Source organism: Pangasianodon hypophthalmus, chromosome 17 (genome assembly GCF_027358585.1).
Source record: "Pangasianodon hypophthalmus isolate fPanHyp1 chromosome 17, fPanHyp1.pri, whole genome shotgun sequence".
NCBI classification, from domain to species: domain Eukaryota; kingdom Metazoa; phylum Chordata; class Actinopteri; order Siluriformes; family Pangasiidae; genus Pangasianodon; species Pangasianodon hypophthalmus.
The window spans coordinates 513,792-541,291 of record NC_069726.1 but is presented as its reverse complement, the minus strand read 5'-3'; the positions used below and the strand labels follow the sequence as shown (position 1 = coordinate 541,291).

General features: G+C 43.5%; 3 protein-coding genes across 4 annotated transcripts in view; 2 read left to right on the top strand and 1 right to left on the bottom strand.

Moving 5' to 3' along the window:
* LOC113523717 (C2 domain-containing protein 2) overlaps positions 1–3,536 on the bottom strand; it is a 20,987-nt gene extending 17,451 nt beyond the window's left edge. Inside the window, exons 1-2 of one of the 2 annotated variants that reach the window (XM_053241267.1) lie at positions 3,016–3,536; positions 1,580–1,675 (exon numbers count right to left, since the gene is read on the bottom strand). In XM_053241267.1, coding sequence (XP_053097242.1) covers positions 1,580–1,675; positions 3,016–3,270 — 351 coding nt within the window. In that variant the 5' untranslated portion in view covers positions 3,271–3,536. The remainder of the gene's footprint in view (positions 1–1,579; positions 1,676–3,015) is intronic. The other variant, XM_053241266.1, reaches the window with a different exon arrangement.
* Positions 3,537–3,569: 33 nt separating this feature from the next.
* On the top strand, positions 3,570–21,645 carry LOC113523729 (inactive serine/threonine-protein kinase TEX14). The gene is made up of 23 exons (XM_053241464.1): positions 3,570–5,028; positions 6,200–6,314; positions 7,250–7,415; positions 8,561–8,697; positions 8,820–8,901; positions 9,351–9,484; positions 9,740–9,856; positions 10,236–10,359; positions 11,379–11,557; positions 12,088–12,227; positions 12,844–13,034; positions 14,111–14,219; positions 14,578–15,155; positions 15,299–15,381; positions 15,591–15,664; positions 16,013–16,177; positions 17,415–17,512; positions 17,706–17,858; positions 20,171–20,249; positions 20,360–20,432; positions 20,956–21,110; positions 21,220–21,371; positions 21,457–21,645. Exons 1-23 carry the CDS (start codon positions 4,848–4,850, stop codon positions 21,643–21,645), a joined length of 3,474 nt encoding a protein of 1,157 aa, XP_053097439.1. The 5' UTR covers positions 3,570–4,847.
* A 348-nt stretch (positions 21,646–21,993) lies between these two features.
* LOC128321036 (heterogeneous nuclear ribonucleoprotein U-like protein 2) overlaps positions 21,994–27,500 on the top strand; it is a 5,711-nt gene continuing 204 nt past the window's right edge. Inside the window, exons 1-7 of the mRNA XM_053241548.1 lie at positions 21,994–22,116; positions 22,210–22,371; positions 23,036–23,111; positions 23,194–23,283; positions 24,131–24,315; positions 24,592–24,658; positions 26,987–27,500. The exon at positions 26,987–27,500 is cut by the window's right edge and continues 204 nt beyond it. Of these exons, the coding sequence (XP_053097523.1) occupies positions 22,041–22,116; positions 22,210–22,371; positions 23,036–23,111; positions 23,194–23,283; positions 24,131–24,315; positions 24,592–24,658; positions 26,987–27,017 (687 nt within the window). The 5' untranslated portion in view covers positions 21,994–22,040 and the 3' untranslated portion in view covers positions 27,018–27,500. The remainder of the gene's footprint in view (positions 22,117–22,209; positions 22,372–23,035; positions 23,112–23,193; positions 23,284–24,130; positions 24,316–24,591; positions 24,659–26,986) is intronic.

The following is a 27,500-nucleotide window of genomic DNA, read 5'->3' as shown; positions in this document are numbered from 1 at the left end:
GGGGAGATTAAACCTCGGGGGGAAGATTAAGCCCCGGGGGGAGATTAAACCTCGGGTGGAGATTAAACCTCGGGGGGAGATTAAACCTCGGGGGGAGATTAAACCCCGGGGGGAGATTAAACCCTGGGTGGAGATTAAGCCCCGGGGGGAGATTAAAGGGAATGTGCTGGAACAGAACACTTGGGTTTGTCGCTTTACTGCATCAGAGCGTAAAACTGGAGGAGAAACTGTTCTGATCGTCAGTCAGCAGAGTCTCACAGTCCGGGAGCCGAGGAGCAGCACAGGAAGTGACACGTCACCCTGCAGCTCGACGCCCCGCAGCCCGTCACCGTCACCGTCACCATGACCACAGAGGCCACTTTAAACAGCGGTCTCTCAGTTTCCTCTTCACACACTCACTGCACACACACACACTCACACACACACACTGCACACACACACACACTCACTGCACACACACTCACACACACACTCACACACACACTGCACACACACACACTCACACACTCACTGCACACACACACACTCACACACTCACTGCACACACACACACTCACACACTCACTGCACACACACACACTCACACACACACTGCACACACACACACTCACACACACACTGCACACACACTCACACACACACCTCTCTCACACACTCACACACACACTGCACACGCACACACACTCACACACACACTGCACACACACACACACTCCACACACCTCTCTCTCACACACACACACACACACACACTGCACACACACACACTGCACACACACTGCACACACCTCTCTCACACACTCACACACACACACACACACTGCACACACCTCTCTCACACACACACACACACTCACACACACACACACACACACACACACACACACTGCACACACCTCTCTCACACACTCACACACACTGCACACACCTCTCTCACACACTCACACACACTGCACACACCTCTCTCACACTGCACACACACTCACACTGCACACACCTCTCTCACACACTCACACACACTGCACACACACTGCACACACACACACTGCTCACACACACTGCACACTCTCACTCACACTGCACACACCTCTCTCACACACTCACACACACACACACACACTGCACACACACACACACTGCACACACCTCTCTCACACACACGCTCTCACACACACGCTCTCACACACACGCTCTCACACACACGCTCTCACACACACCCACCCTCTCACCATACATCACACTCTCTCACACACACACACGCTCTCGATCACAGGATCGATGAGTGAGTGAGTGAGTGAGTAAATAACTAAATAAAACCCCCACCTACTTAAGCTAATGTTACTTATCGCACCTTTAATAACCTCCTCCTTCACTACTGAAGGTTCTCGAAGGGTTTGAGCACCTGCTCAAAATCAGCACCAAGAAGAGCAAGAAGACCTGCTGCTTATAAACTGATCATCACTGAAAGAGAACTAGAACCGCGGGTTCTCGAGCCGTTAGACAGGGTGATGTGACGAAGACCCTGACGCCGAGTGTGTACAAACAAACAAACAAATAAACAAATAAACAGAATACACACCTTCCGTCCAGGTGATCTCTTAAAGCTGGAGACGTGATGGACGCTGAGTTCTGACGACTGAACACCATCCTCCTCAAACACCAGCTGGATCGCTCCCTACCACCACACACACACACACACACACACACACACACACAGAGTTATAACAACATACACACACTGTTATACGCTGTTTATTACACAGAGCTCGCAGTGAAATCCTCAGTGTTCACTCAGCATGTGTAGTGTTTATTCTTCTCTTCACTAACACTAACACTAACACTTTACTCTACGCAGTACTGCAGGTGTTAATTCAACACTGCGACGGTGTTCCTGCTCCCTCACTGTCACACGGTTTCACTTTTTCCAGAACTTTCCCTGTTCAGTGCTGATGATCGTTTTATGACTCGCACTGAACGACGTGGAGAAAAATACTACACTTCTGTCACACCCATTTAACACAAACAACACCGAAGACGTTCATTTGACTCTTCCTCGTTAAAACTCGTTAACTTCATCAACTCTCGGAAAAATCGATCGGAAAATTGGAACACTATAATAACAACAAAATCTTTTTCCCATTTATTTTATTTTTTTCCCAGACTTGAACAGGAACGCTCTAACGCTGCTGCAAGTGTGCTGAATATCTCTATTATTATTATTATTATTATTATTATTACTGTCTTTATTATTTATTTGACGTGTTCAGGACTGGACTGGACTCCACACAGCAGAATCTCTAACGCTGAATTATACAGTCGAGTGCAAAAGTTTGCACACCCTTAGAACAAACAGAGACAGAAAACAAACATGAGCAAGACATTTACAGTTTTAGATTTCACTTGTGTTTGTTAATGATCACAAAAATGGTTAAACCGTGTCTTAATATTAATAGTTTTTAAAAAATACAAACAAATATAAACACATCCACCATATTGAATATGATATAAATATTCTGTAATAACTTATACATCCAGTTTTTTTTTGTTTTTTTACAGTTCTTAAAATCAAATCCATCCTTTTATCGTCTCTGTTCTGGACTTGTGTAAACTTGACAGACTTTTTTAAAGTATAGATAAACTCCAAAATTTATAAAAAAAAAAAAAAAAGTTATTTATTTCCCTATTTGAAGAAAAAACATGGGGGGCACAAACTTTTGCACTGGAGTTGATTTCATACTGGAGTTTTTTTTTCCCTAAACTGTGTGCAGTCATATGACCGTGTCTCATACACACCATAACAAACACTACATTATTATTATTATTATTATTATTATTATTATTATTAGTGTATGGGGATTAAAACTGATTTAAACTTTAATTCACTTTATATCAGGTTTATTTATATTTTGATGAAACTAGAATGCAGCATGGCTCAAACACTTGAGTAAAATCCAGATTATAACTTTTTTTTTTTGACATGTATGACACCATGCACACACACACACACACACACACCTGTGCGCTGCAGCAGTGGTTCTGGTTCTGGTTCAGGGCTCGGATCCAGGCTCTCCTCCACTCCGTCCTCCAGCTCTTCAGCTCCAGCAGCCAGCTCAGCAGCCGGTCCGCCTCCTCACACTCCCCTCCTCCGGCCCGAGTCCCGCTCCTGCTCCGGAAAACACCGAAATACTGCACTAAATAGATGATTAAAGTGACCACCGAGGCGAGGAAGAGCGTCAGCAGACACAGCCACTGCAGCGACTCGGACACCATGGCGGCTCGGACTGCTCCCTCAGCTAGCGTTAGCCTGCTAACTGCGCGCTAACATGCTAACAACATCCGAACTCGGAACTGTCAGCACTCTCTGCTTTTCTCTGACCTCACCAACACCAGCACTAACCCTGACACTGACACTGACGCCGCTTTGTGGTGCTCTCCGGCGCTCATCTCGTCTGTGCTTTCTTTCTTTCTTTTCTTTTTTTCTTTTCTTTTCTTGCTAGCCTGCTAGCTAACACATCTGTTCAAAAAGTTACCACATCACTTCCTATACACACAGCGGTGGGTGGAATACCCCTCCCCTCCCCTCACTCCATCACACCCCCTCCCCCCTTCCACTCCTTCCCACCCACGCCTTCCTGGGATTGGATTGGCTGCAAGTTCAAGTCACGTGAAATAATCTGATTGGTTGGTGACACCTGATTGCGTCGGTCTCGCTGCCATTTTGGATAGGGCAACTTCCCAGGACGCGGCCATTGAACTGAGCCGAGTTCGACGATTAAGATTTGTTTAATAAAAATAAATAATAATTATTACAGATCTTCATATTATACAGCAATTGAAACGATATTGATATTAAAAACGATAAAGTACTAGCGATGTGGGCGGGTCTTGTCGAAATACAAGTATGGAGGGAAAAAAATCCCGCCAGTTTTGCTGTATCATTTGTTCCAGCACAATTTAAACTAAATAAATAAAGATTAATATCTCAACATATATTTATCAATTACGTGTGTTAATATATATAAAAAACATGTTTTGACAACAGCTATTACATCACCAACCGTCAAGGATCGAGAGATACTACTTCCGGTTTTTCCAGCGCGAGCGTTACGCTAGCAAAACTTGCTAACATATTTAGCCAGGTATGTCAGGAAGATACTAAAATAATAACCGCATATATGGATATTTCTGTGAAATAATTAAATTGCCAGTTCATTAATCTATCATGTAAACAATTTAAAGAAATCAGAAACCATTTTGACTGTTAGCTAGTAGGTTGTTTGTGAAGTAGCTAGTTATGCTAACGTTAGCTAGTTCGCTAATTCTGCTGTCCTAGCTAGCGCACGAGACGGCTAATCTCGCAGTTCATGATAAAAGGATTTATTCTGTTTTTATGATATGAATGATGTTTATGATATTAAAACGTCCACGATTTAGTGAATAAAGCTACTAAAGTAATGTAGCAGTTCAGCTACATGGAGTAAATTGTGCATAATTTACATTTAATCTGTTATAGCTGGGCGATTTGATTAAAAATACCGTATCGCGATACTTTAAGTCATTTCCACGATACACAATGTGTATTACTATATTATATATAAATATAGAAGACTATATATGTTGTGTTTAAATATATATGTTGTGAAGATTTTTAAAATTGTAGTTTGTAATTGATATAAAAATACGGACAATACCTGCGATATCTTGAAAAGTGAAAAATGTGTTTTGATATTTTAATAATTTATCATGATATCAGCGTATTGCGCGGTGTGCTGGTGTGTAAATTAAGTGTGATAGCAGTGTGTGTGTGTGTGAGTAATCAGCAGTGAATGAAGGAGGCTGGTGATTAAATGTCCTCGGCAGGGCCGTGTGGAGGCGTGGAGATGTCGCGCGTGCCCGCTGTGCCCGCTGTGCCCGCTGTGCCCTGTCCCGTACGCTTGGGCTCCGTCAAAACCGGAGGTGCTGCGGCTCAGCTGCACCAGTTCACCCGGGAGAGAAACCTGCACAAAGCAGAGAAGCTCCTCAAGCGAGGTAAAGACACACAGAGGCTCTGGGAGAGATCGTTTAATATATTCATAATTTATTATTATTATTATGATTTGCGTGTCAGTTTAATTTTTCATTTCTAACACATCTCCTGATTCTGAGTCAGTTGTGTCAGTGTGTTAGTGTGTTAATATGTTAATGTGTTAATGTGTTAGTGTGTTAGTGTGTTTGGTGTGTTTATATGTTAATGTGTCAGTGTGTTAGTGTGTTTATGTGTTAGAGTGTTAGTGTTAATGTGTGTTAATGTGGTATATATGTTTCCTGTGTAGAGGTGTGGATGTAGACTGTGTTAATGTGTTAGTGTTGATGTGTGTTAATGTGGTTTAACACACAACGGTCTCCTGTGTAGAGGTGTGAATGTGGACTGTGTTAGTGTGTTAATGTGTGTTAACGTGTCAGTGTGTTAGTGTTAATGTGTGTTAATGTGTGTCAATGTGGTTTATCTGTCTCCTGTGTGCAGGTGTGGATGTGGACTGTGTTAGTGTGTTAGTGTTAATGTGTGTTAATGTGGTATATATGTCTTCTGTGTATAGGTGTGGATGTGGACTGTGTCAGTGTGTTAGTGTGTTTATGTGTTAGTGTGTTAATGTGTGTTAATGTGTTAATGTGTCAGTGTGTTAGTGTGTGTCAGTGTGTTAATGTGTGTTAACGTGTCACTGTGTTAATGTGGTTTATCTGTCTCCTGTGTGCAGGTGTGGATGTGGACTGTGTTAATGTGTTAGTGTTAATGTGTGTTAATGTGGTTTATCTGTCTTCTGTGTGCAGGTGTGGACTGTGTTAGTGTGTTAGCGTTAATGTGTGTTAGAGTGTTAATGTGTGTTAATGTGTGTTAATGTGTGTCAGAGTGTTAATGTGTGTTAATGTGTGTTAGTGTGTTAGCGTTAATGTGTGTTAGAGTGTTAATGTGTGTTAATGTGTGTTAATGTGTGTTAATGTGTGTCAGAGTGTTAATGTGTGTTAATGTGTGTTAGAGTGTTAATGTGTGTTAATGTGTGTTAATGTGTGTCAGAGTGTTAATGTGTGTTAATGTGTGTTAGAGTGTTAATGTGTGTTAGTGTGTTAATGTGTGTCAGAGTGTTAATGTGTGTTAATGTGTGTTAGTGTGTGTTAGTGTGTGTTAGTGTGTTAATGTGGTTCATCTGTCTCCTGTGTGCAGGTGTGGATGTGGACTGTGTGAATCATCTCGGTCAGACGTCTCTTTTCTGCACGTCTCTGCTCGGCTTCAGCGCTGTGGCTGAGCTGCTTCTTCAGTACGGAGCCGACCCCAATCAGTACGATCCCACGCTTCTGTTTCCTGTACTGAAGTACTGAATTTATCCCACAGCTCTGTTTCCTGTACTGAAGTACTGAATTTATCCCACAGCTCAGTGTTCTGTACTGAAGTACTGAATTTATCCCACAGCTCTGTTTCCTGTACTGAAGTACTGAATTTATCCCACAGCTCAGTGTTCTGTACTGAAGTACTGAATTTATCCCGCAGCTCAGTGTTCTGTACTGAAGTACTGAATTTATCCTGCAGCTCAGTGTTCTGTACTGAAGTACTGAATTTATCCCACAGCTCAGTGTTCTGTACTGAATTCCTGAATTTATCCCACAGCTCAGTGTTCTGTACTGAAGTACTGAATTTATCCCGCAGCTCAGTGTTCTGTACTGAAGTACTGAATTTATCCCACAGCTCTGTTTCCTGTACTGAAGTACTGAATTTATCCCGCAGCTCAGTGTTCTGTACTGAAGTACTGAATTTATCCCGCAGCTCAGTGTTCTGTACTGAAGTACTGAATTTATCCCGCAGCTCAGTGTTCTGTACTGAAGTACTGAATTTATCCCGCAGCTCAGTGTTCTGTACTGAAGTACTGAATTTATCCCACAGCTCAGTGTTCTGTACTGAAGTACTGAATTTATCCCACAGCTCAGTGTTCTGTACTGAAGTACTGAATTTATCCCACAGCTCAGTGTTCTGTACTGAAGTACTGAATTTATCCCACAGCTCTGTTTCTTGTACTGAAGTACTGAATTTATCCTGCAGCTCAGTGTTCTGTACTGAAGTACTGAATTTATCCCACAGCTCAGTGTTCTGTACTGAAGTACTGAATTTATCCCACAGCTCAGTGTTCTGTACTGAAGTACTGAATTTGTCTCCACATGGATTTGTTAGAGATATTAGAGCATGTTGCAGTCAGTCGCGTCGGTGTTTTCTCTCCTCTAGCCGCTGTGATGACTGGAGCACTCCGGTCCACGCCGCCGTCTTCTCCTGTAACACGTGGCTGCTCAGCGAGCTGCTGGAGGCAGGAGGAGATCTGCGACTTCACGACGATCAGGGCAGGACGCCGAGAGACTGGGCCGAGATCGGAGCTCAGGAGCACAGCGCTAAGGTGCGTAACACGACCGCCACTCACACACACACACACACACACACTCACACGCACACTCACACACACACACACACACTCACACCAGGGAAAAGACTGAGAGCGCGTCTCACTCGGCTCGCTAGTTCAGTACTCAGGGCGCTGATCAGGGAGGCGGCCATTTTAAGGGCAAAATCCTTCCAGTGCACTGGAACATTTGCTCCCTAAAAAATCCCACAATGCACCGCAAAAACCAGGGAGCATCGACGCTCGCTACGTTCCCTTACAGGAAATGACGTCATACTTTCTGAAGCTTGAACAAAATGGTGGACGAACTCTCAGCCAGCTTTGTCTACAAACGTCAGGAGCTTGTTATGGTTGTTGTGGCTCTCAGATGATTCCTTACGTTAGCGATTTTAACTTTATTTGACGTTCTGTATACGGCGTGTTTGAGTCTAACGGCTTTTAAGTGTTTAATGATTTAAATAAATCCACTAGCGAGCTACGATCCTGCTCGAAGCACCGTGACAGAAACGCCTGTGATTAAGCTAATAAATTTATACGATATATAACGTCAGAAAGATATCGATCCTGACTGTTGGTGATAAACGCCAGCGGTGACGTTTTACAGCGCGAGTACGTCGTCATGGTGACGGGAATTGAGTCATCAGCGTCACAGTGTGTAGTGAGACAGGGTCCTAGTGCCTGAACTCCTGCACACCATCTACTGATTCACCACCGAGGGAGCGGTCAGTAAAAAACACAAAACACAAAAAAAAACCCAACGGATTAAATGGATCACTAACATCTGTAGAAGGAGGCATCTGTAAACACACCTGTCCGTTACGTCACCTGTCAGTTCAGGAGAACACCTCTTCAGGTGCAGCTTGTGTACCTGTGCTTTGGGGGCGTGGCTTTGAATGGAACACTCAAGTGAAGGGTGGGTTTGCTCGATATTCAAGTTTTAATTTTTTGCACTGCAGATAATGTAGCTAACAAGTAAGAGAAGCTTATTCTTGCCCCCAGTTCAGCATGAAGCTCTAAACATGCGTAAATCCTCCCACACTGGAGTCAGGTAGGGGGCGTGGCCTAAAGTCTGACGCACAGGGTTCGATTAGAAGATTAATTTTAATAACGCTGTAGTGTTTTTTTTCTCTGTAATGATTTAGATGGTCAGTTTCATTAACAGCTGCATATCAGTCATGAGGAATCTGTCTGAGTCGCAGCCGCCAAGAGAGAGACGCGTCACTCCGACTTCCTCCAAGACTCTCCTGCGCTCGCCGTCGCGCCTGGACTTCCTCAGACCGTGAGTCACGTCTACATTTAACATGCGATAATAATATAAATACAAGTGACTGTAACTCACATATTAAACTCTTATATATGGTGTAATGTGACGTGCAGCTGCGAGTTTGTGTTGGTTTTTAGGGTCTCTGACGTGGTTTTTAACAAGAAACCAACCGCGAAATCATCCGTCTCTGACACGGTCCAGTGTTTCGGCTTTGGAAAGGTGAGTATCGACGTTAACGCCATGTTTTATTACAGTCACAGTTATAAATAAGAAATAAGAATAAATCTAAGCACAAAGCAACAGTAATAATGCTCCTGTTTTTCACTTGAGAAGTGAAATGTTTGTGAAAATGTTCATAACAACGCAAAGTGTTTAGAAAGACTTGACTTTACAGAAAGAACGATTTAGTTTCTCAAACTGTCCTTTCATCCACCAGTCGGAAAACAGTTTTTGAAGGATGATTTTCGAACATCTCCGCCGCTTTGATTTATTCTAGACGCTAAACGCTCTTCCTGATTAATAAATAACGACAGTCAGCATTTAACAGCACCTTCACCAGCGTTAGTAAATCTACACCACTCTGTTTCTGATCTAGTGTCACAAAAAATAAAACAAATTCTCTAATAATTGTGTTGTTGTTGTTGTTGTTGTTGTTGTTTCCGTCACAGCTGTGTGTGGAGAAGCCCGGGATGTCTGCAGGCGTCCTCGCCTCCGTGCCACTAATATCAGACTCCGAGTTATTACAGGCTGAAGACGAAGCTCTGCACTCGTTCCCGTGCGGATCCTTCACCAAAATGACCAAGTACAACCACTTCCTGTTCATTCCTGATTCATTTCCTTCATCTGAAGGCAGAAGTGTAAAGAAGCACGAAGAGAGTGGATGAATAAATGATGCACCGGGAATAGCGCAATAAATGATGAATGCAATAAACTGATGCGTTAGAATGAAATGCGTAATTTTTTAAACGTGTTCAGAGTGAAGGAGCTTGAATGCTTGAATTAACACGTGTGCTTTATAAGACGCGGTTCTAAAGACTGACGTCGTTCCCGTCCTCAGCTACAGTTGGAGAGGAAGCCGCGTGACGGTGAAGGAGCTGCAGACCGACGACGCGCACCAACACGCCGAGCAACACGGCTTCCCCGACCAGCTCGTCACCGAGCTCGGCTTCTGCTGGTGAATACTCACAAACACACACACACCTCGTACTGCTCCTACTGCATCATGGGTAATGACTCACTGACTTCTTTTCCTGGCAAAAGTGATGATGGTTCAACATTTCCACTGAAACACGGCACCATGAAATACCAGGAGAGAGCTGAAGCAGCGAGACCGCGTGTCCCGGGTTTAACCCTTTCCGTCCCGTCCAAGTCAAAATAAGACCTGGGTTAAGTTTTAACTCAAACCGGAACAAGATTAGAAATGATTTTGCTCCATTAAGCGGAGTTTTAAAGTACAAATGGCACGTGTTGGTGTAAAAACTGATAAAAGACATTACTGATAAGCGAGCGTGTGTGTGTGTGTGTGTGTTTGTGTGTGTGTGTGTGTGTTGTAGTCGGCTCTTCCACCCCCACCTTCTGCAGCTGATGGCAGTGAGCTTTTCTAATGATCTCCAGCAGAACAAACTGGTGTACGAGAGAGTGCACGTGGGCTCGCTGTACACGCTGCTGTACCACAAGGTAACACACAGATACTGATCCCACCCTGAAGTTGATTACTTTCCTATAACAGCACGTCCCCAAGTGTTTTATTCCTCTTACACCACAGCAGTTTACCAACTATTACACTTTTTATTTCTAAAGAACTTACTTTTTACTCATTTATAGTTACATTTAATGTTTATGAAAAGAGTGAGTTTCTGTTGTCGCTTACGTTATAGCAGCTGTAAACACTCGTTCCATCACCAGCCTCTCTTTATTCTCTCTCTTCAACTTAATAGCAGCTTGTTACTCATTTTACAGAGAAACTGCAAAGAAGAAGCGTAAACTCCTCTGTCCTGAAGATGTCGGAAAACTTAAAGTTACAGCTTTACCTCTGACACTGGAGACTCCTTCCATCAATGTTACATAAACATCTCCTTACTTTACAATTCTTCACCGTATCAACAGTTTTATTCAAACATTTTATCATCAGCGGAGTGTCCGCCGTACACGTCCCTGTAAATCAGCTGTTGCTATAGAAACGGTGTGATTTGCAGCTGCACTACTGTCAGAGCTGCTGTTATAGAAAACTAATCAACACCTGACGACCAATCACAGTCCAGAATTCAGCAGCGCTGTGGTGTAGTATTGAGTAACTTGTAGAACTTTAATCATTTATTTTTATATATATATATAAAAGCAAAATGCAGGAGTTATTGATGTTCCTGAATGTTTTGTTTTAGTTCCTCTGTCACTTTGTCTTTTCTGTAAATCGTTAGAGATAAGAGAATCTGCTAAATGCTGTAGATCTGTAAAACTATTATTAGATAAAAATATTATTAAATGTTGTAGATTTGTAAAAATATTATATAGAGCTTTTTGTAGTCTTTATATAAAATTGTTAGCTCAAGTCCTAATAAAATGACAGAAATGCTCTTATTTAACCAGTTAAACAGCAAGGACATGCCATGTTTACTGGAATATAGGACGTCTATTTCTGACACACTGACTCAGAGAGAGTGTGTGTGTGTGTGTGTGTGCGTGTGTGCGCGCACCAGCGAGCGGAGTTCCCCGTCCTGCAGGTGTACGAGGTTTTGTCACTGATCCTGCAGGTGTGTGAAGCTCTGTTCTACCTGCACAGCCGAACCCTGGTGCTGCGCTGCCTCTCCTCTCACTCCGTCCTCATCGTACACCCAGGGGTCGCTAAGGTCACCGGCCTCGGCTTCATGGTGCCCAGGTGAGATCACGCCTCGCTTCCTGACATCATGGAAACTGTCGCTGCGCCGTCACAAGAGCCAATCAGGTTTAATATAAATATAATATATAATATATAACGTACAGATCACGCAACATGGTGTTATGTTTAATGATGCTTTATGTGGAACCCATATCAAACAGTTTATTCCTTTATATAGGAAAAAAAATTAGCAAGATTTAGTGAATTTAACCATCAAATCACAGAACAGGAGAAACACAGAACAGGAGAAACACAGAACAGGAGAAACACAGAACAGGAGAAACACAGAACAGGAGAAACACAGAACAGGAGAAAAACGCGGCGCTGTGAAATGAAACACATGAAATAAGTGAAGTTTGGCAGAAAGACCACGCCCTTCATATAAATTCCTCTCTCTCAGAGTTCTCAGAATTCTTCCAACTACATTTCCATAATAACTCTCAGTACTGTTTATCTAACGTCATGTTGAGCATTTCCAGGTGTGTGTGTGTGTGTGTGTTTAGGTGTTAGTGTGTGTTTTGTCCCTGCAGCGATTGCAGTCCCTCCTCCGCTCTGCCCGTTCCTGTGATGCTCTATAACTGGGCGGCTCCTGAAGTGATCAGGAGGAAATCATGCACAGGAAAAGCTGATCTCTACAGCATCTGTGCTCTGATACAGGAGCTTTACACTGGTACACACACACACACACACACACACACACACATGGTATAGGAGCTGCACATTAGTGCTCTCTTCACACCAACAGCACCTACACAGCAATAATTAATTGCACCTGGTGTCACTTTGGTAGGAAAGTAGGCTACTGAGCTCGTATTGCTCCACGAGTCGCGAAAATTTTACGTTACATCAACGACGGTTCCTTAAAGTAACGTATTCAAGAACAAAAACACAGGACTGCGCAAAAGTGCAAAAGTCTTAGTGTCGTGTAAAGATTTTCCATAAAGCAAAAATCACTTTCAAAAATAATGACCTGAAGAGTTTCTGTAAAAGTATAAAAACAGACTCTAAAGAGCAGTACACGAGAAGATGTCTAAAAATTATTAATGCATAATAAATAATCTTTAAAATAGAAAAGTCTTGTTCATTAAATATTCACTTGGTGTTTTCCAGAGCGAAGTGTTTAAACCGTATTTACACAACTGGTGTGTGTTTTTATGCAGTAATCCTGCAGTAAACACTTACACACACGTTACTGAACACATACATCATATCAAAGAGATAATGTAGAGCAATTACAGGAACATCAGAGGAACTGTTCCTAACTGTGTGTGTGTGTGTGTGTGTAGACGCCGTTCCGTGGGGTTCTGTGAATCCAGGCTGGATAAAGCAGGCCGTAGACGCAGGTCAGTCTCTCGCCGTGGATCCGGCCGTGCCACAGCCGTATTACGACCTGCTGCTGAACGGATTGAAGCCCAGAGCTCAGGAGAGAACCTGCAGCCTCCAGGACCTGAGATACACACTGCGCTCCGACCTCAGGGTGACTTCTTCACAGAAAAAAACACGTCTCACAGCACACACACACACACACACACACACACACACACACCCTACAGTCTTTTGGCATTCTTCACTCGATTCAGTTAGATATCATTCACGTAAACAGGTGTAAAGTATGAAGAGAAACGCTGTTTCAACTGGCTGAACATTCAACATGCGCTACAGGTAGATGAACAAACGAAGAAGATAATACTTATATATATATATATATACTACTGTGCAAAAGTTTTGGCACCCTATTTTTTTTTTTTTACTACAAACTTTGTTATAGATGTTTATTTTCTGACTTCTACATTATTGATTCAGTACAAAAACATTTTAGATTCCAAACATTAGTTTTCCAGCACAAAATGAAACGTTACAGAAAAATGTTTGTATGTCAGTAAAGAAAGCAGCAGATTCCGTAAGAGACACTTTTCAGATAAAAACAGAATGAAGGCTGCTGGGTTTCGCTGCAGAAATAAGAAGCGAGTCGACAGTCAAAGTCTCCAGAAGAACTGTGGCTGCTTCTGCAAGATGCTCAGTAACACTTCCAGCTCATTTCCTTATAAAACTGCACACACTGCACCTCAGATACTGCTTTATTTATTTAAAGTGAAGGATCGTCACATTAAATACTGACTTTGTTTCATTTATTACTGTTTACTGCTCTTTATAGGATATTTTAAAATGTAGAAACATTTAACTTCATTATTTCTGAAGGCGTCTTTACTCTACAGCGTTTCTTTACATCTGCCTCAGACTTCTGCACAGAACTGTATATATATATATATATATAAAATCCATTATTTTTCATCCTTCAGACTAATTTTTAGTTTATATTGTTCTTTATTTGTTGTTTCTTGCATTTTATCTGTTTTTATATTCTTTACAACATGATTACTAAACAGTCCTGCTAATAAAACACACTTTGAACTTGACACACTGGATCTCTGTTTAAACTGTTAAAACAGACACCTGAGTGAAAATATTAGATTAGCGTTTGCTATAATGAGAAAGGAGTTGTGTAGCGGAGTGGCGGTGAGGTTTAGCTGCGTGTTGCTGTGGTAATGACAGGAGCTGAGCGAGAGAGGGAGGAGGAGTGAAATGCGCCCCCTACTGGCCAGGTCAAGCCCATACAGATGGAGCACAGAGAGCAGGGAAAACAGAGACACTGAGCAGCCAGGTGAGACTGTAACGAGGATATTTCAGCAGCACAGAGCTGTGGGGTTCTGGCTTTATTGACCCCAAGGGGAAAATGAGTTGTGTTCTATCAGGAAAAGACTTTACAGCGAACATCGTCGATCAGCTGAAAACAGAGTCTGGTGTCACGCCACACCTGACTCAGGTAGGGGGCGTGGCCTTAAGTCTGAAGCGGAGATGTAAGATCACATTCCATTTGTAGATTTGATATAAATCCGACTTTTGAACCTTTTTATGCACAAATAGACAAAAATGTGTCTTTTAATGTGGCCCTGTGATGATTTAAACCTGTAGCTTTATGGTTTTCAGCTTCCATTAGGAACGTTTCTTTTTTCCCCCAGATGAGCAGCAGGTGTTGGATCAGGACGTGTTGGACCAGCTCCGAGACCTGGACAGCTTCCTGGAGAAAGAAACAAAGCAAACAAGTTCCGTCAGAAATCTCCAGAACGACAGGATGGAGAGCCGCACCTCAGCCGACAAGCTCCTGCAGGACATTTCCTTCCGGGACATCCTTCCCCTGGATGAGTGGCGCCTGTCGCCCCGCCCTCCTTCCGTAGAGGAAGAGGACACGGAAGAAGAAGAAGAAGAAGAGATGAAAGAGCGTCATGTGGCGACCCAATCTTCCATCTCCAACCACATCAGCTCCATCGTCCTGAACCTCAAAGTGTCTCAGGTGCTGCTGCAGCAGGTGGAGAGCAGCTTAGAGCTCTCTGAGTCGAGGATGACGGGAAACACGTGCTCCGGCGTCCCGCAGTTTGACGAGCCGGACGGGTCGGACGGGCGGAGAGAGAGACAGGTGGTGGTGCTGAAAGCAGTGGGACCTCCATCTAAGTACGTACCCAGTGTGGAGCTTCAGGAGACGGAAGAGGAAGTCACAGAGTTCTGCTCAGCCGGAGAGGAGAGCTTCGAATGTTCTGAGGTATTAAACTCATAATAATAATAATATTAATGAACTGATTATCTGTACTGATGATGATGATGATGATGGGCGTGGCCTAATATTCTAATGAGCGCGTTAGGTGAGTGTGTAGAATGAGCCAAGAGCATGTTTACCTCTGACAGGCCGATAAAAACGTCTCTGAGAGAGACAGGAGGACAAGGGGAGGACAGGAGCAGGCAGTCAGATTTACTGAGGAGTGTGACAGGTACACACACACACACACACGCACACACACACACACACACACACACGCACACACACACAAGCAGAGTGAGTTTATACCACACACAGTGTTCAGGGTCAGATCTCTGTGCACGTGTTAATCCCGCACAGCACAGGGTTTACTCCAGATTACTAAAGCTGTACGTATATAATTCTAAAGTTTATAATTATAAATTAGAGTTATAATTTCAGGTTGCGTCAGTCGTCAGCGAGATGTACATCACAGGAGCTGACGCAAAACCACCGCGCTGAGCGCAACTGGACCAGTGAGTAGAATAATGAATCAGATTCATCAAGAAATAAAGCTACACTCATTTAAAAAAAAAAAAAGAAAGCACACTAATTAACATCGTTATCAGCTGACCTCTGTGTTCCACTTCCACCTGTTTTTTAATTTTATTTCTTACTTTTTTTTTCTTGGTTTTGTCACTAATTCAGTTCAGCTCCTTCTGCGTCTGAACGTATTTTGTTCCCTGCTGGAGTAACAGCGTAAAAAAAAAAATCCATCCTTTTACCCATCTACTTATTTAACCGTAATTATTTTAGCATTAAAGTTTAGTGTTTAGTGTTGTTGTTGTTGTTTATTCATATTGTTACTCGTCTTACCTGAGCAGGTGAGGTGAGTGCGGCAGTGGCCCGGATGGCGCGGGGTTTCTTGAGCTCTGCAGCAGGGGCGCTGGTGGGGAGCAGTGACAGTGAGGAGGTGCAGGAGCAGCAGCGCCCCCCGGTGGATGCACGAGAGGACACAGAGCTGGAGCGGCTGTTCAAAAGCTTCGCAGGTGGAGCAGGAACTCACTCTTAGTGTTAATCAGTTTAGACAGAGACAGACAGACAGGTGATAAACAGACAGACAGGTAATAAACAGACAGACAGGTAATAAACAGAATAAAAAGACAGACAGACAGGTAATAAACAGAATAAACAGACAGACAGGTAATAAACAGAATAAACAGACAGACAGGTAATAAACAGACAGACAGGTAATAAACAGAATAAAAAGACAGACAGGTAATAAACAGGCAGACAGGTAATAAACAGGCAGACAGGTAATAAACAGGCAGACAGGTAATAAACAGAATAAACAGACAGACAGGTAATAAACAGAATAAACAGACAGACAGGTAATAAACAGGCAGACAGGTAATAAACAGAATAAACAGGCAGACAGGTAATAAACAGACAGACAGGTAATAAACAGAATAAACAGGCAGACAGACAGGTAATAAACAGGCAGACAGGTGATAAACAGACAGACAGGTAATAAACAGAATAAAAAGACAGACAGGTGATAAACACACAGACAGGTAATAAACAGAATAAACAGGCAGACAGGTGATAAACAGAATAAACAGGCAGACAGGTGATAAACAGAATAAAAAGACAGACAGGTAATAAACAGACAGACAGGTGATAAACAGAATAAACAGGCAGACAGGTGATAAACAGAATAAACAGGCAGACAGGTGATAAACAGAATAAAAAGACAGACAGGTGATAAACAGACAGACAGGTAATAAACAGAATAAACAGACAGACAGGTGATAAACAGAATAAAAAGACAGACAGGTGATAAACAGACAGACAGGTAATAAACAGAATAAACAGACAGACAGGTGATAAACAGAATAAACAGACAGACAGGTGATAAACAGAATAAACAGACAGACAGGTGATAAACAGACAGACAGGTAATAAACAGAATAAACAGACAGACAGGTGATAAACAGACAGACAGGTGATAAACAGAATAAACAGACAGACAGGTGATAAACAGACAGACAGGTGATAAACAGACAGACAGGTAATAAACAGAATAAACAGACAGACAGGTAATAAACAGAATAAACAGACAGACAGGTGATAAACAGACAGACAGGTAATAAACAGAATAAACAGACAGACAGGTGATAAACAGACAGACAGGTAATAAACAGAATAAACAGGCAGACAGGTGATAAACAGACAGACAGGTGATAAACAGACAGACAGGTAAAGTGGTTATCGTTGTTCCACCAGGTGTGCACAGCGAGAGTGAAGAGAGCGCAGACTTCCACACCATCAATCACACCTTCACTCTGCCCAACGCTGTGTCAGAGGTCAAAGGTCAACACGGGGTAACCCGTCATTATGTACCTTCAGCGTAATAGACACACACACACCAAGGAAACGTATATCTCATACTAAAGGCATTCATTTAAAATTACGTAACGCTATGTACGACACTCATCACTGATATGACTGCAGTATCACACATATTTACTCTGTGGTGTGTGTGTGTGTGTGTGTGTGTGTGTGTGTTATCATGAGGAGGACGACTCAGACTCAGACTCGGACTCAGACTCGGACTCGGACTCGGACTCGGACTCAGACTACCCTCAGTCACCTGTGGAACCTTCCAGCATCTTCTACACTCCAAAACACAACCTGGAAAACACCGGCACTAAAGAGGAGCTTTCACAGGTACACTTAATTCAAATCACACACACACACATCACACACACACATCACACACACACACACACACACATCACACATCACACACCACACACACACACACATACACACACCACACACACACACACACACACACACACACACACACACACATACACACACCACACACACATCACACACACACACACACACATCACACACACACACAAACACACACACATCACACACACACATCACACATCACACACACACACACATCACAAACACACACACACACACACACACACATACACACACCACACACACATCACACACACACACACATCACACACACACACAAACACACACACATCACACACACACATCACACATCACACACACACATCACACACACACACACCACACATCACACACACATCACACACACACATCACACACACACACACCACACATCACACACACATCACACACACACACACCACACACACCACACACACATCACACACACACACATCACACACACACACAAACACACACACATCACACACACACATCACACATCACACACACACACACCACACATCACACACACACACACCACACATCACACACACATCACACACACATCACACACACACACACCACACATCACACACACATCACACATCACACATCACACACACATCACACACACACACACCACACACACCACACACACACCACACATCACACATCACACACACACACACACACATCACACACACACACAAACACACACACATCACACACACACATCACACATCACACACACAAACACACACACATCACACACACACATACACATCACACACACATCACACACACATCACACACCACACATCACACACACATCACACACACATCACACACACATCACACACACACACACCACACATCACACACACATCACACACACATCACACACACATCACACACCACACACACCACACACACATCACACATCACACACACATCACACACACACACATCACACACACACACAAACACACACACATCACACACACACACACCACACATCACACACACATCACACACACATCACACACACACACACCACACATCACACACACATCACACATCACACATCACACACACATCACACACACATCACACACACACACACCACACACACATCACACACACACACACCACACATCACACACACATCACACACACACACACACATCACACACACACACACCACACATCACACACACATCACACACACATCACACACACACACATCACACACACACACAAACACACACACATCACACACACACACACCACACATCACACACACACATCACACATCACACATCACACACACACACACACACACCACACATCACACACACATCACACACACATCACACACACACACACCACACATCACACACACATCACACACACATCACACACACACACACCACACACACCACACACACATCACACACACACACATCACACACACACACAAACACACACACATCACACACACACATCACACATCACACACACACACACCACACATCACACACACATCACACACACACATCACACACACACATCACATACACACACACCACACACACATCACACACATTACACACACACACACACACATACACACACACACACACACATACACACACACACGCACACACACACACACAGCCCTGCAAACTGAACCTGTACACTACACACACACAAACATACACACCACACACACACACACACACACACACTCACACATCACACACACACGTCACACAAATTAAATCATTGTGATGAACGTTATAATCACACATAACTGTTTAATACCACGCTTATAAACACTCAGTGAACTGCACAATAATAATCATAATCAGATTTATATAATTATTATTATATTTATAGAATCCAATACTGACAGTAAAGTCATTTCAGACATTAAGTAACTGAACAATTGAATGTTATAATTTTGTATAAATAAATAAACAAACCAGTTTTTTTAATTTTTTTTTATTTTATTGAGCTAATTTTATTTTATTTTATTAAGCTGAGTAAGATTAAAAATACATATAATAGATGAAATTAAATTATTTAACTTTTGAGTAAATACACTTTTTCTTTTATATATTTAATTTTTATTTTGATTTCATTTTATGGATCATTTTTATTTTGTAATATAATTTTAGTATTTAAATAAAATGAACAATGATGGAAGTTATTATTATTATTATTATTATTATTATTATGAATGTGTTTTCCGTTAGACGTCGAATTCAGGGGATGATCCGGACGTGACGATGGAGGTGTGTCGCCCGAACATGACCGCAGCGACGACATTCAGAGGTACGAGGTGCTGATTTAGAGGCACTGACTCTCCACCTGAGGCGTTCAGGTGACCTACGGAGTGATTTTGTTTTATCCTTGTACATGTTGAAAGTGTGTGTTTTGCTCAGAGTGCCGGTCTTCACCCGAGGAGCCAGAACACACTGAAGCAGAATCAGTACCGCCGTCTGTACACACCACCAGGTAAAGAGCAATACACACCTGTCCACACCTGCACACACTGTCTCACCTTTACACACATGTTCTCATGGGCTGATGTCGTTACGGAAATCTCTTAGAGCTGCTGTTCTAGCTTCAGGGTCGCCACGGGAACAGCATTAGCATTAGCATCTCGTATTGCTTCCTCTGTTGTGATCAATTTTTAAAGTTGGATAAACATTTACAGCGAAATCACCTGATAACGTTCGTAATGAAAATCACCTGTTCCGAAAAGTCACCAAAAATACAAAAAAAAAGCATTAGTTATGTCTGGAAAGCACATGAAAAAGTGAATTAGCTTGTGTTAAAATCACTAATGTGAACACACGTGGTTTATTTTAGCATTTAAAATCAGTTATTAAAACTTAGAATTAAATTTAACAATCTTCAACATCAATGTTTTATTGTAATTTATAACACTACAGGATGTTAAACCTATAAATAGTTTCTGGAAATATCTTTTCGTGTGTGTGTGTGTGTGTGTGTGTGTGTGTGTGTGTGTGAGGAGCAGTCACGTGGCAGATATAGCCGATCTCTCCAGCATCACCTGTTCACCTGCACAGCTGCAGGAGTGGGCGGGGCAGGATGGAGCTCGGCCCAGCCCACGCAGCACGCATTTCCCACCATGCAACAGCACCCCACGGAGCCCGCATACACACACAGGTACACCTACACCTGTACACGTAATCTACTTTAATGTACAGTCTGTGTAATAATAACCCATATGTTGTGTGTGTGTGTGTGTGTGTGTGTGTGTGTGTGTGTGCACCAGGTCGAGGCTGTAGCGCCCCCCGCAGGGAGGTGTGTGTTTCCCCACTCGTCCCTCACCTGCAGTCTCTGATGGAGACGTCTCCGTGGCGCAGCGCCGAGTCTCCGTCCCACAGCGAGAGCTACAACACGGCCAGACTGGAGCACACCGACCCGGTCAGCGCGCTCCACCCGAATAAAGACGAGCTGCTCGCTTCAGTTCACCTTTATCACATTTTTATTGTATTATCTCTGTGTTCAGGTACATCGGTCAGTGCCCGGCGTCCACCAGTCTCCCGCTCAGAGGAGTTCTCCTCAGGGGGATTCAGACACGCCCAGCTCTGGCAACCCAGAGTTCACTACAGCCAGCTCAGGGGTCAGACACAGTGAGGAGAAGACGAGCCGGGATCTCACCGACACACCAGGCAGGACGGAGTTAAAACACACATAACACACTCAGCGTAACACACTGTGTTATTTACAGCACACACACACACACACACACTGATATAACTACAACACTACTGTACTGTATTACGCTGTAGTGCTGAATACTGCGAGTAATTCATATTATCATTACAGTTCCTGTTGTCGCTTACGTTACAGCAGCTATAAACAGTCGTTCCTTCACTAGCTTCTCTTTATTCTCGCAAAGAAGCGTAAACTCCTCTGTCCTGAAGACGTCGGGAGACTTAAAGTTCCAGCTTTACCTCTGACTGCTACAAAGCCATGACTAAAATAAAAGATTAATTAATTAATTATTAATAAAAGCTCTGATCTGCATCACGTCCTTCAGGAAAGACTGAGAGAGCAGTGTGTGAGGAAGAGGAGGAGCAGGAGAAGGTGATGAAGGACACAACGCGAGACAGCTGTGATCCTCCTGACGCCGCTGCACCGGTCCTCATCACGGCGAGAGACGAGGGTATAAACCACACGGCTTTAACACACAGTTACATAACGCTAACGCCACCTGCTGGGCAAAACCCCGAGCGCGCACTCCACTTTCTCTCAGCAGCGGCGGGTGGTGATGAGGATGAGGATGAGGATGAAGACGTGTTCGCTGAGGAAGAGGAGGAGAGTAAAGAACCGTCAGATGCTCAGCAGTCAGATGGAGAATCGTACGGGGAAGAAATTCCAGAAGAGCAAGAGACACGACGTCCTGATCCAGCTCAGAGAGGTACAAACTGAGCTTATTATTATTATTATTATCATTGTTGTTGTTGTTGTTGTTATTGTGCAGTTAAATGCTGCTCGAATTGCTTTGAAACACCACAGTTTCTATAAATAAACGAAATAAAATTTAGAAAAGTAATGATGTAGAATTAATTATAAAATTAAATTACTAAATAGTGTTGAGATAATTTTTTTTTTTTTTAATCAAAAATATAACAGCTAATATTTTAGATATATATTAAATAACTGTGAGTAAACGGCAAAAGCTAAACTTGATTTGGAACACAGCCGGGCAGCCATTAATGGTGAATATTAATATTATGTATAAATAATAAATATTATTAAATTTAACATGTTTTTTAATAAATATAGTATATATTTATATATTTGTTTGGAACACAGCCAGGCAGGTAACAATAATAATAATAATAATAATAATAATAAACATTAATATTACAGATATATCATAATTAATTATAAATAATATATATATAATGTTTGTATTTAACTAAATGAGATACATTTTTAGTTAATTATTATTATTATTTTTTTAACCCTTCACCATCATGATGTTAAAACTGGATTTGAGACACAGCCGGTGAGATAATCAGAGATGAATGAAGGTGTGTGCGTGTGTGTGTGCGTGTGTGTGTGTGTGTGTTGTAAAGTTGCAGCGTTAGAACGTGCCACAGAAAAGGACCGATCTTCCTGCGACGCTGTCAGGTCCTTAGAGGAGACGAAAAGGTAAACATCATTAACTCCACTCTGGCGTCGTTAGCTCTGAATGTTGGATCAGTGTGTAATAAACAGTCACATGACCTCACAGAGCGCACTCCACCCTGGATGAGGTTCTGCAGGGCCTGCTGGAGAACCCCGAGGCACAGAGAACCGTGAGAGGAGCCGCAGTAATTACAGAGTACGTGTTCTGTTCCTCTACACCTCCATCACACTCCGTCTGTCTCCCTGTCCCTCTATCCGACACTTCCTGTCCGTGTGGAGTCTGATTTCCTGCTCCTGTCTCTGGGACTCCGTCTCTGCCCCACTGCATCACTTCCTGTCTTCCCTCTAGAATTTTCTCATCACATTTCTCATCCTGTTTTGCACAAAAACGATGGAAGAGCCTGTAACATGTTTTAAACGAGTCAGAAGCTAATGTTCGGTATTTACACTAAAATGCTTAAGCTACTGAGTTTATTGTAATTTATACTCACCGCTGTGTTAGTGACTCGACCTTAAGACTGAAAATCCAGCAGAAACATGGTCCTGATAAATACTTCACTCCTTACTTTAGTTTGGGTTTTATGAAGTTTTAAAGTTTACTTATTACACGGAGATTTTTATAGGTTGTCATTTCCTCATTTGTTTTCCTTTCCCTAATTTTGTTATAATTATTATGTTTTTTTAATGTGTTGCTGATATTGGTGTCATAAAAATCACCACCAACAATAATAATTTTTATTTACACAGTACCTTCCTTAAACTGAACATCGCTTTATGTAAATATGTAACATAAAATAATAGTAAAAAAAAATAACTGTTAAAATAAATTATGGATGAAATGAGGTACTAAGTTTTACTGAATAAAAGCACGAGAATAATCCTGCGTTCGAACAGGCGACTGGTCATTTTCTTTGCAAGTGAAACGTACAATAAGATTTTAAACACGAGAAGCACGTGCTGATGTGTAAAGCCAGGCGTCTCATAACAGGCCACGCCCACAACACACAAACTACACGTGACACGAGCGACTTGCTGCTTGTTAGTGTGAGCGCAGGATCTGATCAGGAAGCGGAGTGGACGCCTGGACCGAGTGCGAGTGCAGAGCGAGGAATCTGCGAGCAGCTGGAGGAGAAAGACGAGGAGCTGATGGAGGAGTGCAGCTGTTCCGGAGAAGATCCCGGTGAAGGAGCAGCGACGAGAGGAACAAAGACAAACACACTCATCTCAGGTGTCTCTCACACACACACACACTCACACTCACACACACACACACACACACACACACTCACACACACACGGTGCAGAGAGATGCACTGCCGGTTTAACTTTAATAACAAAACCAACACTGTGTTTTCTCTTTGACTTCTGCTGAAACAACATGAACACACACACACACACACACACACACACACGAGTCATGATGTCGGTATAAAACCCTCACACCTGGAGCAGGTAACTGACTGTGCGCTGTTCTTCACTCGCTGTGTGTTTGTTTCCCGTCTAGGCGTCAGGAGCGGACAGGGAGAAGATTTAGTGGCAGCACATCACTCCATCTGGGACCAACCACACAGGTACAGCGTGGGCGTGTCCTAATCACATCAGCATCACACACACCTCACTGTGGGCGTGTCCTAATCACATCTGCATCATACACACCTCACTGTGGGCGTGTCCTAATCACATCTGCATCATACACACCTCACTGTGGGCGTGTCCTAATCACATCAGCATCACACACACCTCACTGTGGGCGTGTCCTAATCACATCTGCATCATACACACCTCACTGTGGGCGTGTCCTAATCACATCAGCATCACACACACCTCACTGTGGGCGTGTCCTAATCACATCAGCATCACACACACCTCACTGTGGGCGTGTCCTAATCACATCAGCATCACACACTCCTCACTGTGGGCGTGTCCTAATCACATCAGCATCACACACACCTCACTGTGGGCGTGTCCTAATCACATCAGCATCACACACACCTCACTGTGGGCGTGTCCTAATCACATCTGCATCACACACACCTCACTGTGGGCGTGTCCTAATCACATCAGCATCACACACTCCTCACTGTGGGCGTGTCCTAATCACATCTGCATCATACACACCTCACTGTGGGCGTGTCCTAATCACATCAGCATCACACACACCTCACTGTGGGCGTGTCCTAATCACATCAGCATCACACACTCCTCACTGTGGGCGTGTCCTAATCACATCTGCATCATACACACCTCACTGTGGGCGTGTCCTAATCACATCAGCATCACACACACCTCACTGTGGGCGTGTCCTAATCACATCAGCATCACACACACCTCACTGTGGGCGTGTCCTAATCACATCAGCATCATACACACCTCACTGTGGGCGTGTCCTAATCACATCTGCATCATACACACCTCACTGTGGGCGTGTCCTAATCACATCAGCATCACACACACCTCACTGTGGGCGTGTCCTAATCACATCAGCATCACACACACCTCACTGTGGGCGTGTCCTAATCACATCAGCATCACACACTCCTCACTGTGGGCGTGTCCTAATCACATCTGCATCATACACACCTCACTGTGGGCGTGTCCTAATCACATCAGCATCACACACACCTCACTGTGGGCGTGTCCTAATCACATCAGCATCACACACACCTCACTGTGGGCGTGTCCTAATCACATCAGCATCACACACACCTCACTGTGGGCGTGTCCTAATCACATCAGCATCATACACACCTCACTGTGGGCGTGTCCTAATCACATCAGCATCACACACACCTCACTGTGGGCGTGTCCTAATCACATCAGCATCACACACACCTCACTGTGGGCGTGTCCTAATCACATCTGCATCATACACACCTCACTGTGGGCGTGTCCTAATCACATCAGCATCACACACACCTCACTGTGGGCGTGTCCTAATCACATCAGCATCACACACTCCTCACTGTGGGCGTGTCCTAATCGCATCAGCATCACACACACCTCACTGTGGGCGTGTCCTAATCACATCAGCATCACACACACCTCACTGTGGGCGTGTCCTAATCGCATCAGCATCACACACCTCACTGTGGGCGTGTCCTAATCACATCAGCATCACACACACTTCACTGTGGGCGTGTCCTAATCACATCTGCATCACACACACCTCACTGTGGGCGTGTCCTAATCACATCAGCATCACACACACCTCACTGTGGGCGTGTCCTAATCACATCTGCATCACACACACCTCACTGTGGGCGTGTCCTAATCACATCAGCATCACACACACCTCACTGTGGGCGTGTCCTAATCACATCAGCATCATACACACCTCACTGTGGGCGTGTCCTAATCACATCAGCATCACACACACCTCACTGTGGGCGTGTCCTAATCACATCTGCATCACACACACCTCACTGTGGGCGTGTCCTAATCACATCAGCATCACACACACCTCACTGTGGGCGTGTCCTAATCACATCAGCATCACACACACCTCACTGTGGGCGTGTCCTAATCGCATCAGCATCACACACCTCACTGTGGGCGTGTCCTAATCACATCAGCATCACACACACCTCACTGTGGGCGTGTCCTAATCGCATCAGCATCACACACACCTCACTGTGGGCGTGTCCTAATCACATCAGCATCACACACACCTCACTGTGGGCGTGTCCTAATCACATCAGCATCACACACACCTCACTGTGGGCGTGTCCTAATCACATCAGCATCACACACACCTCACTGTGGGCGTGTCCTAATCACACCTGCATCACACACACCTCACTGTGGGCGTGTCCTAATCACAGTTTCAGTTTCAGGTCTCATCACTGCACCTGTTTTATTGTTGAGGAAATTAATTCACTGGTCTGTTCTTTAATCTGCAGGAGGATTATTTTGGAGCACACGCCCGTCTAAACACGGAGCGACCCGAACGCGGGGGTTTGACTCCACCCCGCCGCTCGAGCTGCACTGAATCGGTAAAGTTTCACTCCACCTGACGAACACAGGAGTTCATAAAGCTTCATAAAGGAGCTATGCGCTGTGCACACGCTACAGGAAGACTGTTAAAGCTTGAACGCTTTCGATAAAGCGACTGCTGTTTCAGTTCTCTGGAGTTGCAGGGAATTAGAACTGCTGTTGGTACGCTCCACTGCTGTCTTCAGTTATCTTCTTATTACACGTTCCTCTAGAAGGATCTTTAAACGTTCTGTATGTCATGTATGTTGGGTTTTACAGTTTTTAAGCAGTTAGACAAGTTTTACGCATTTTAAACGCCTTTTTAGATGTTAGCTCTCGTTTATTTATGGAGAGATTTCTACAAATGGCATGAAATTCCAGTAGCATGTTATTTCCATAATTAATTATAATTATTCTAATTGTCAAAAGCATAAAATCTCT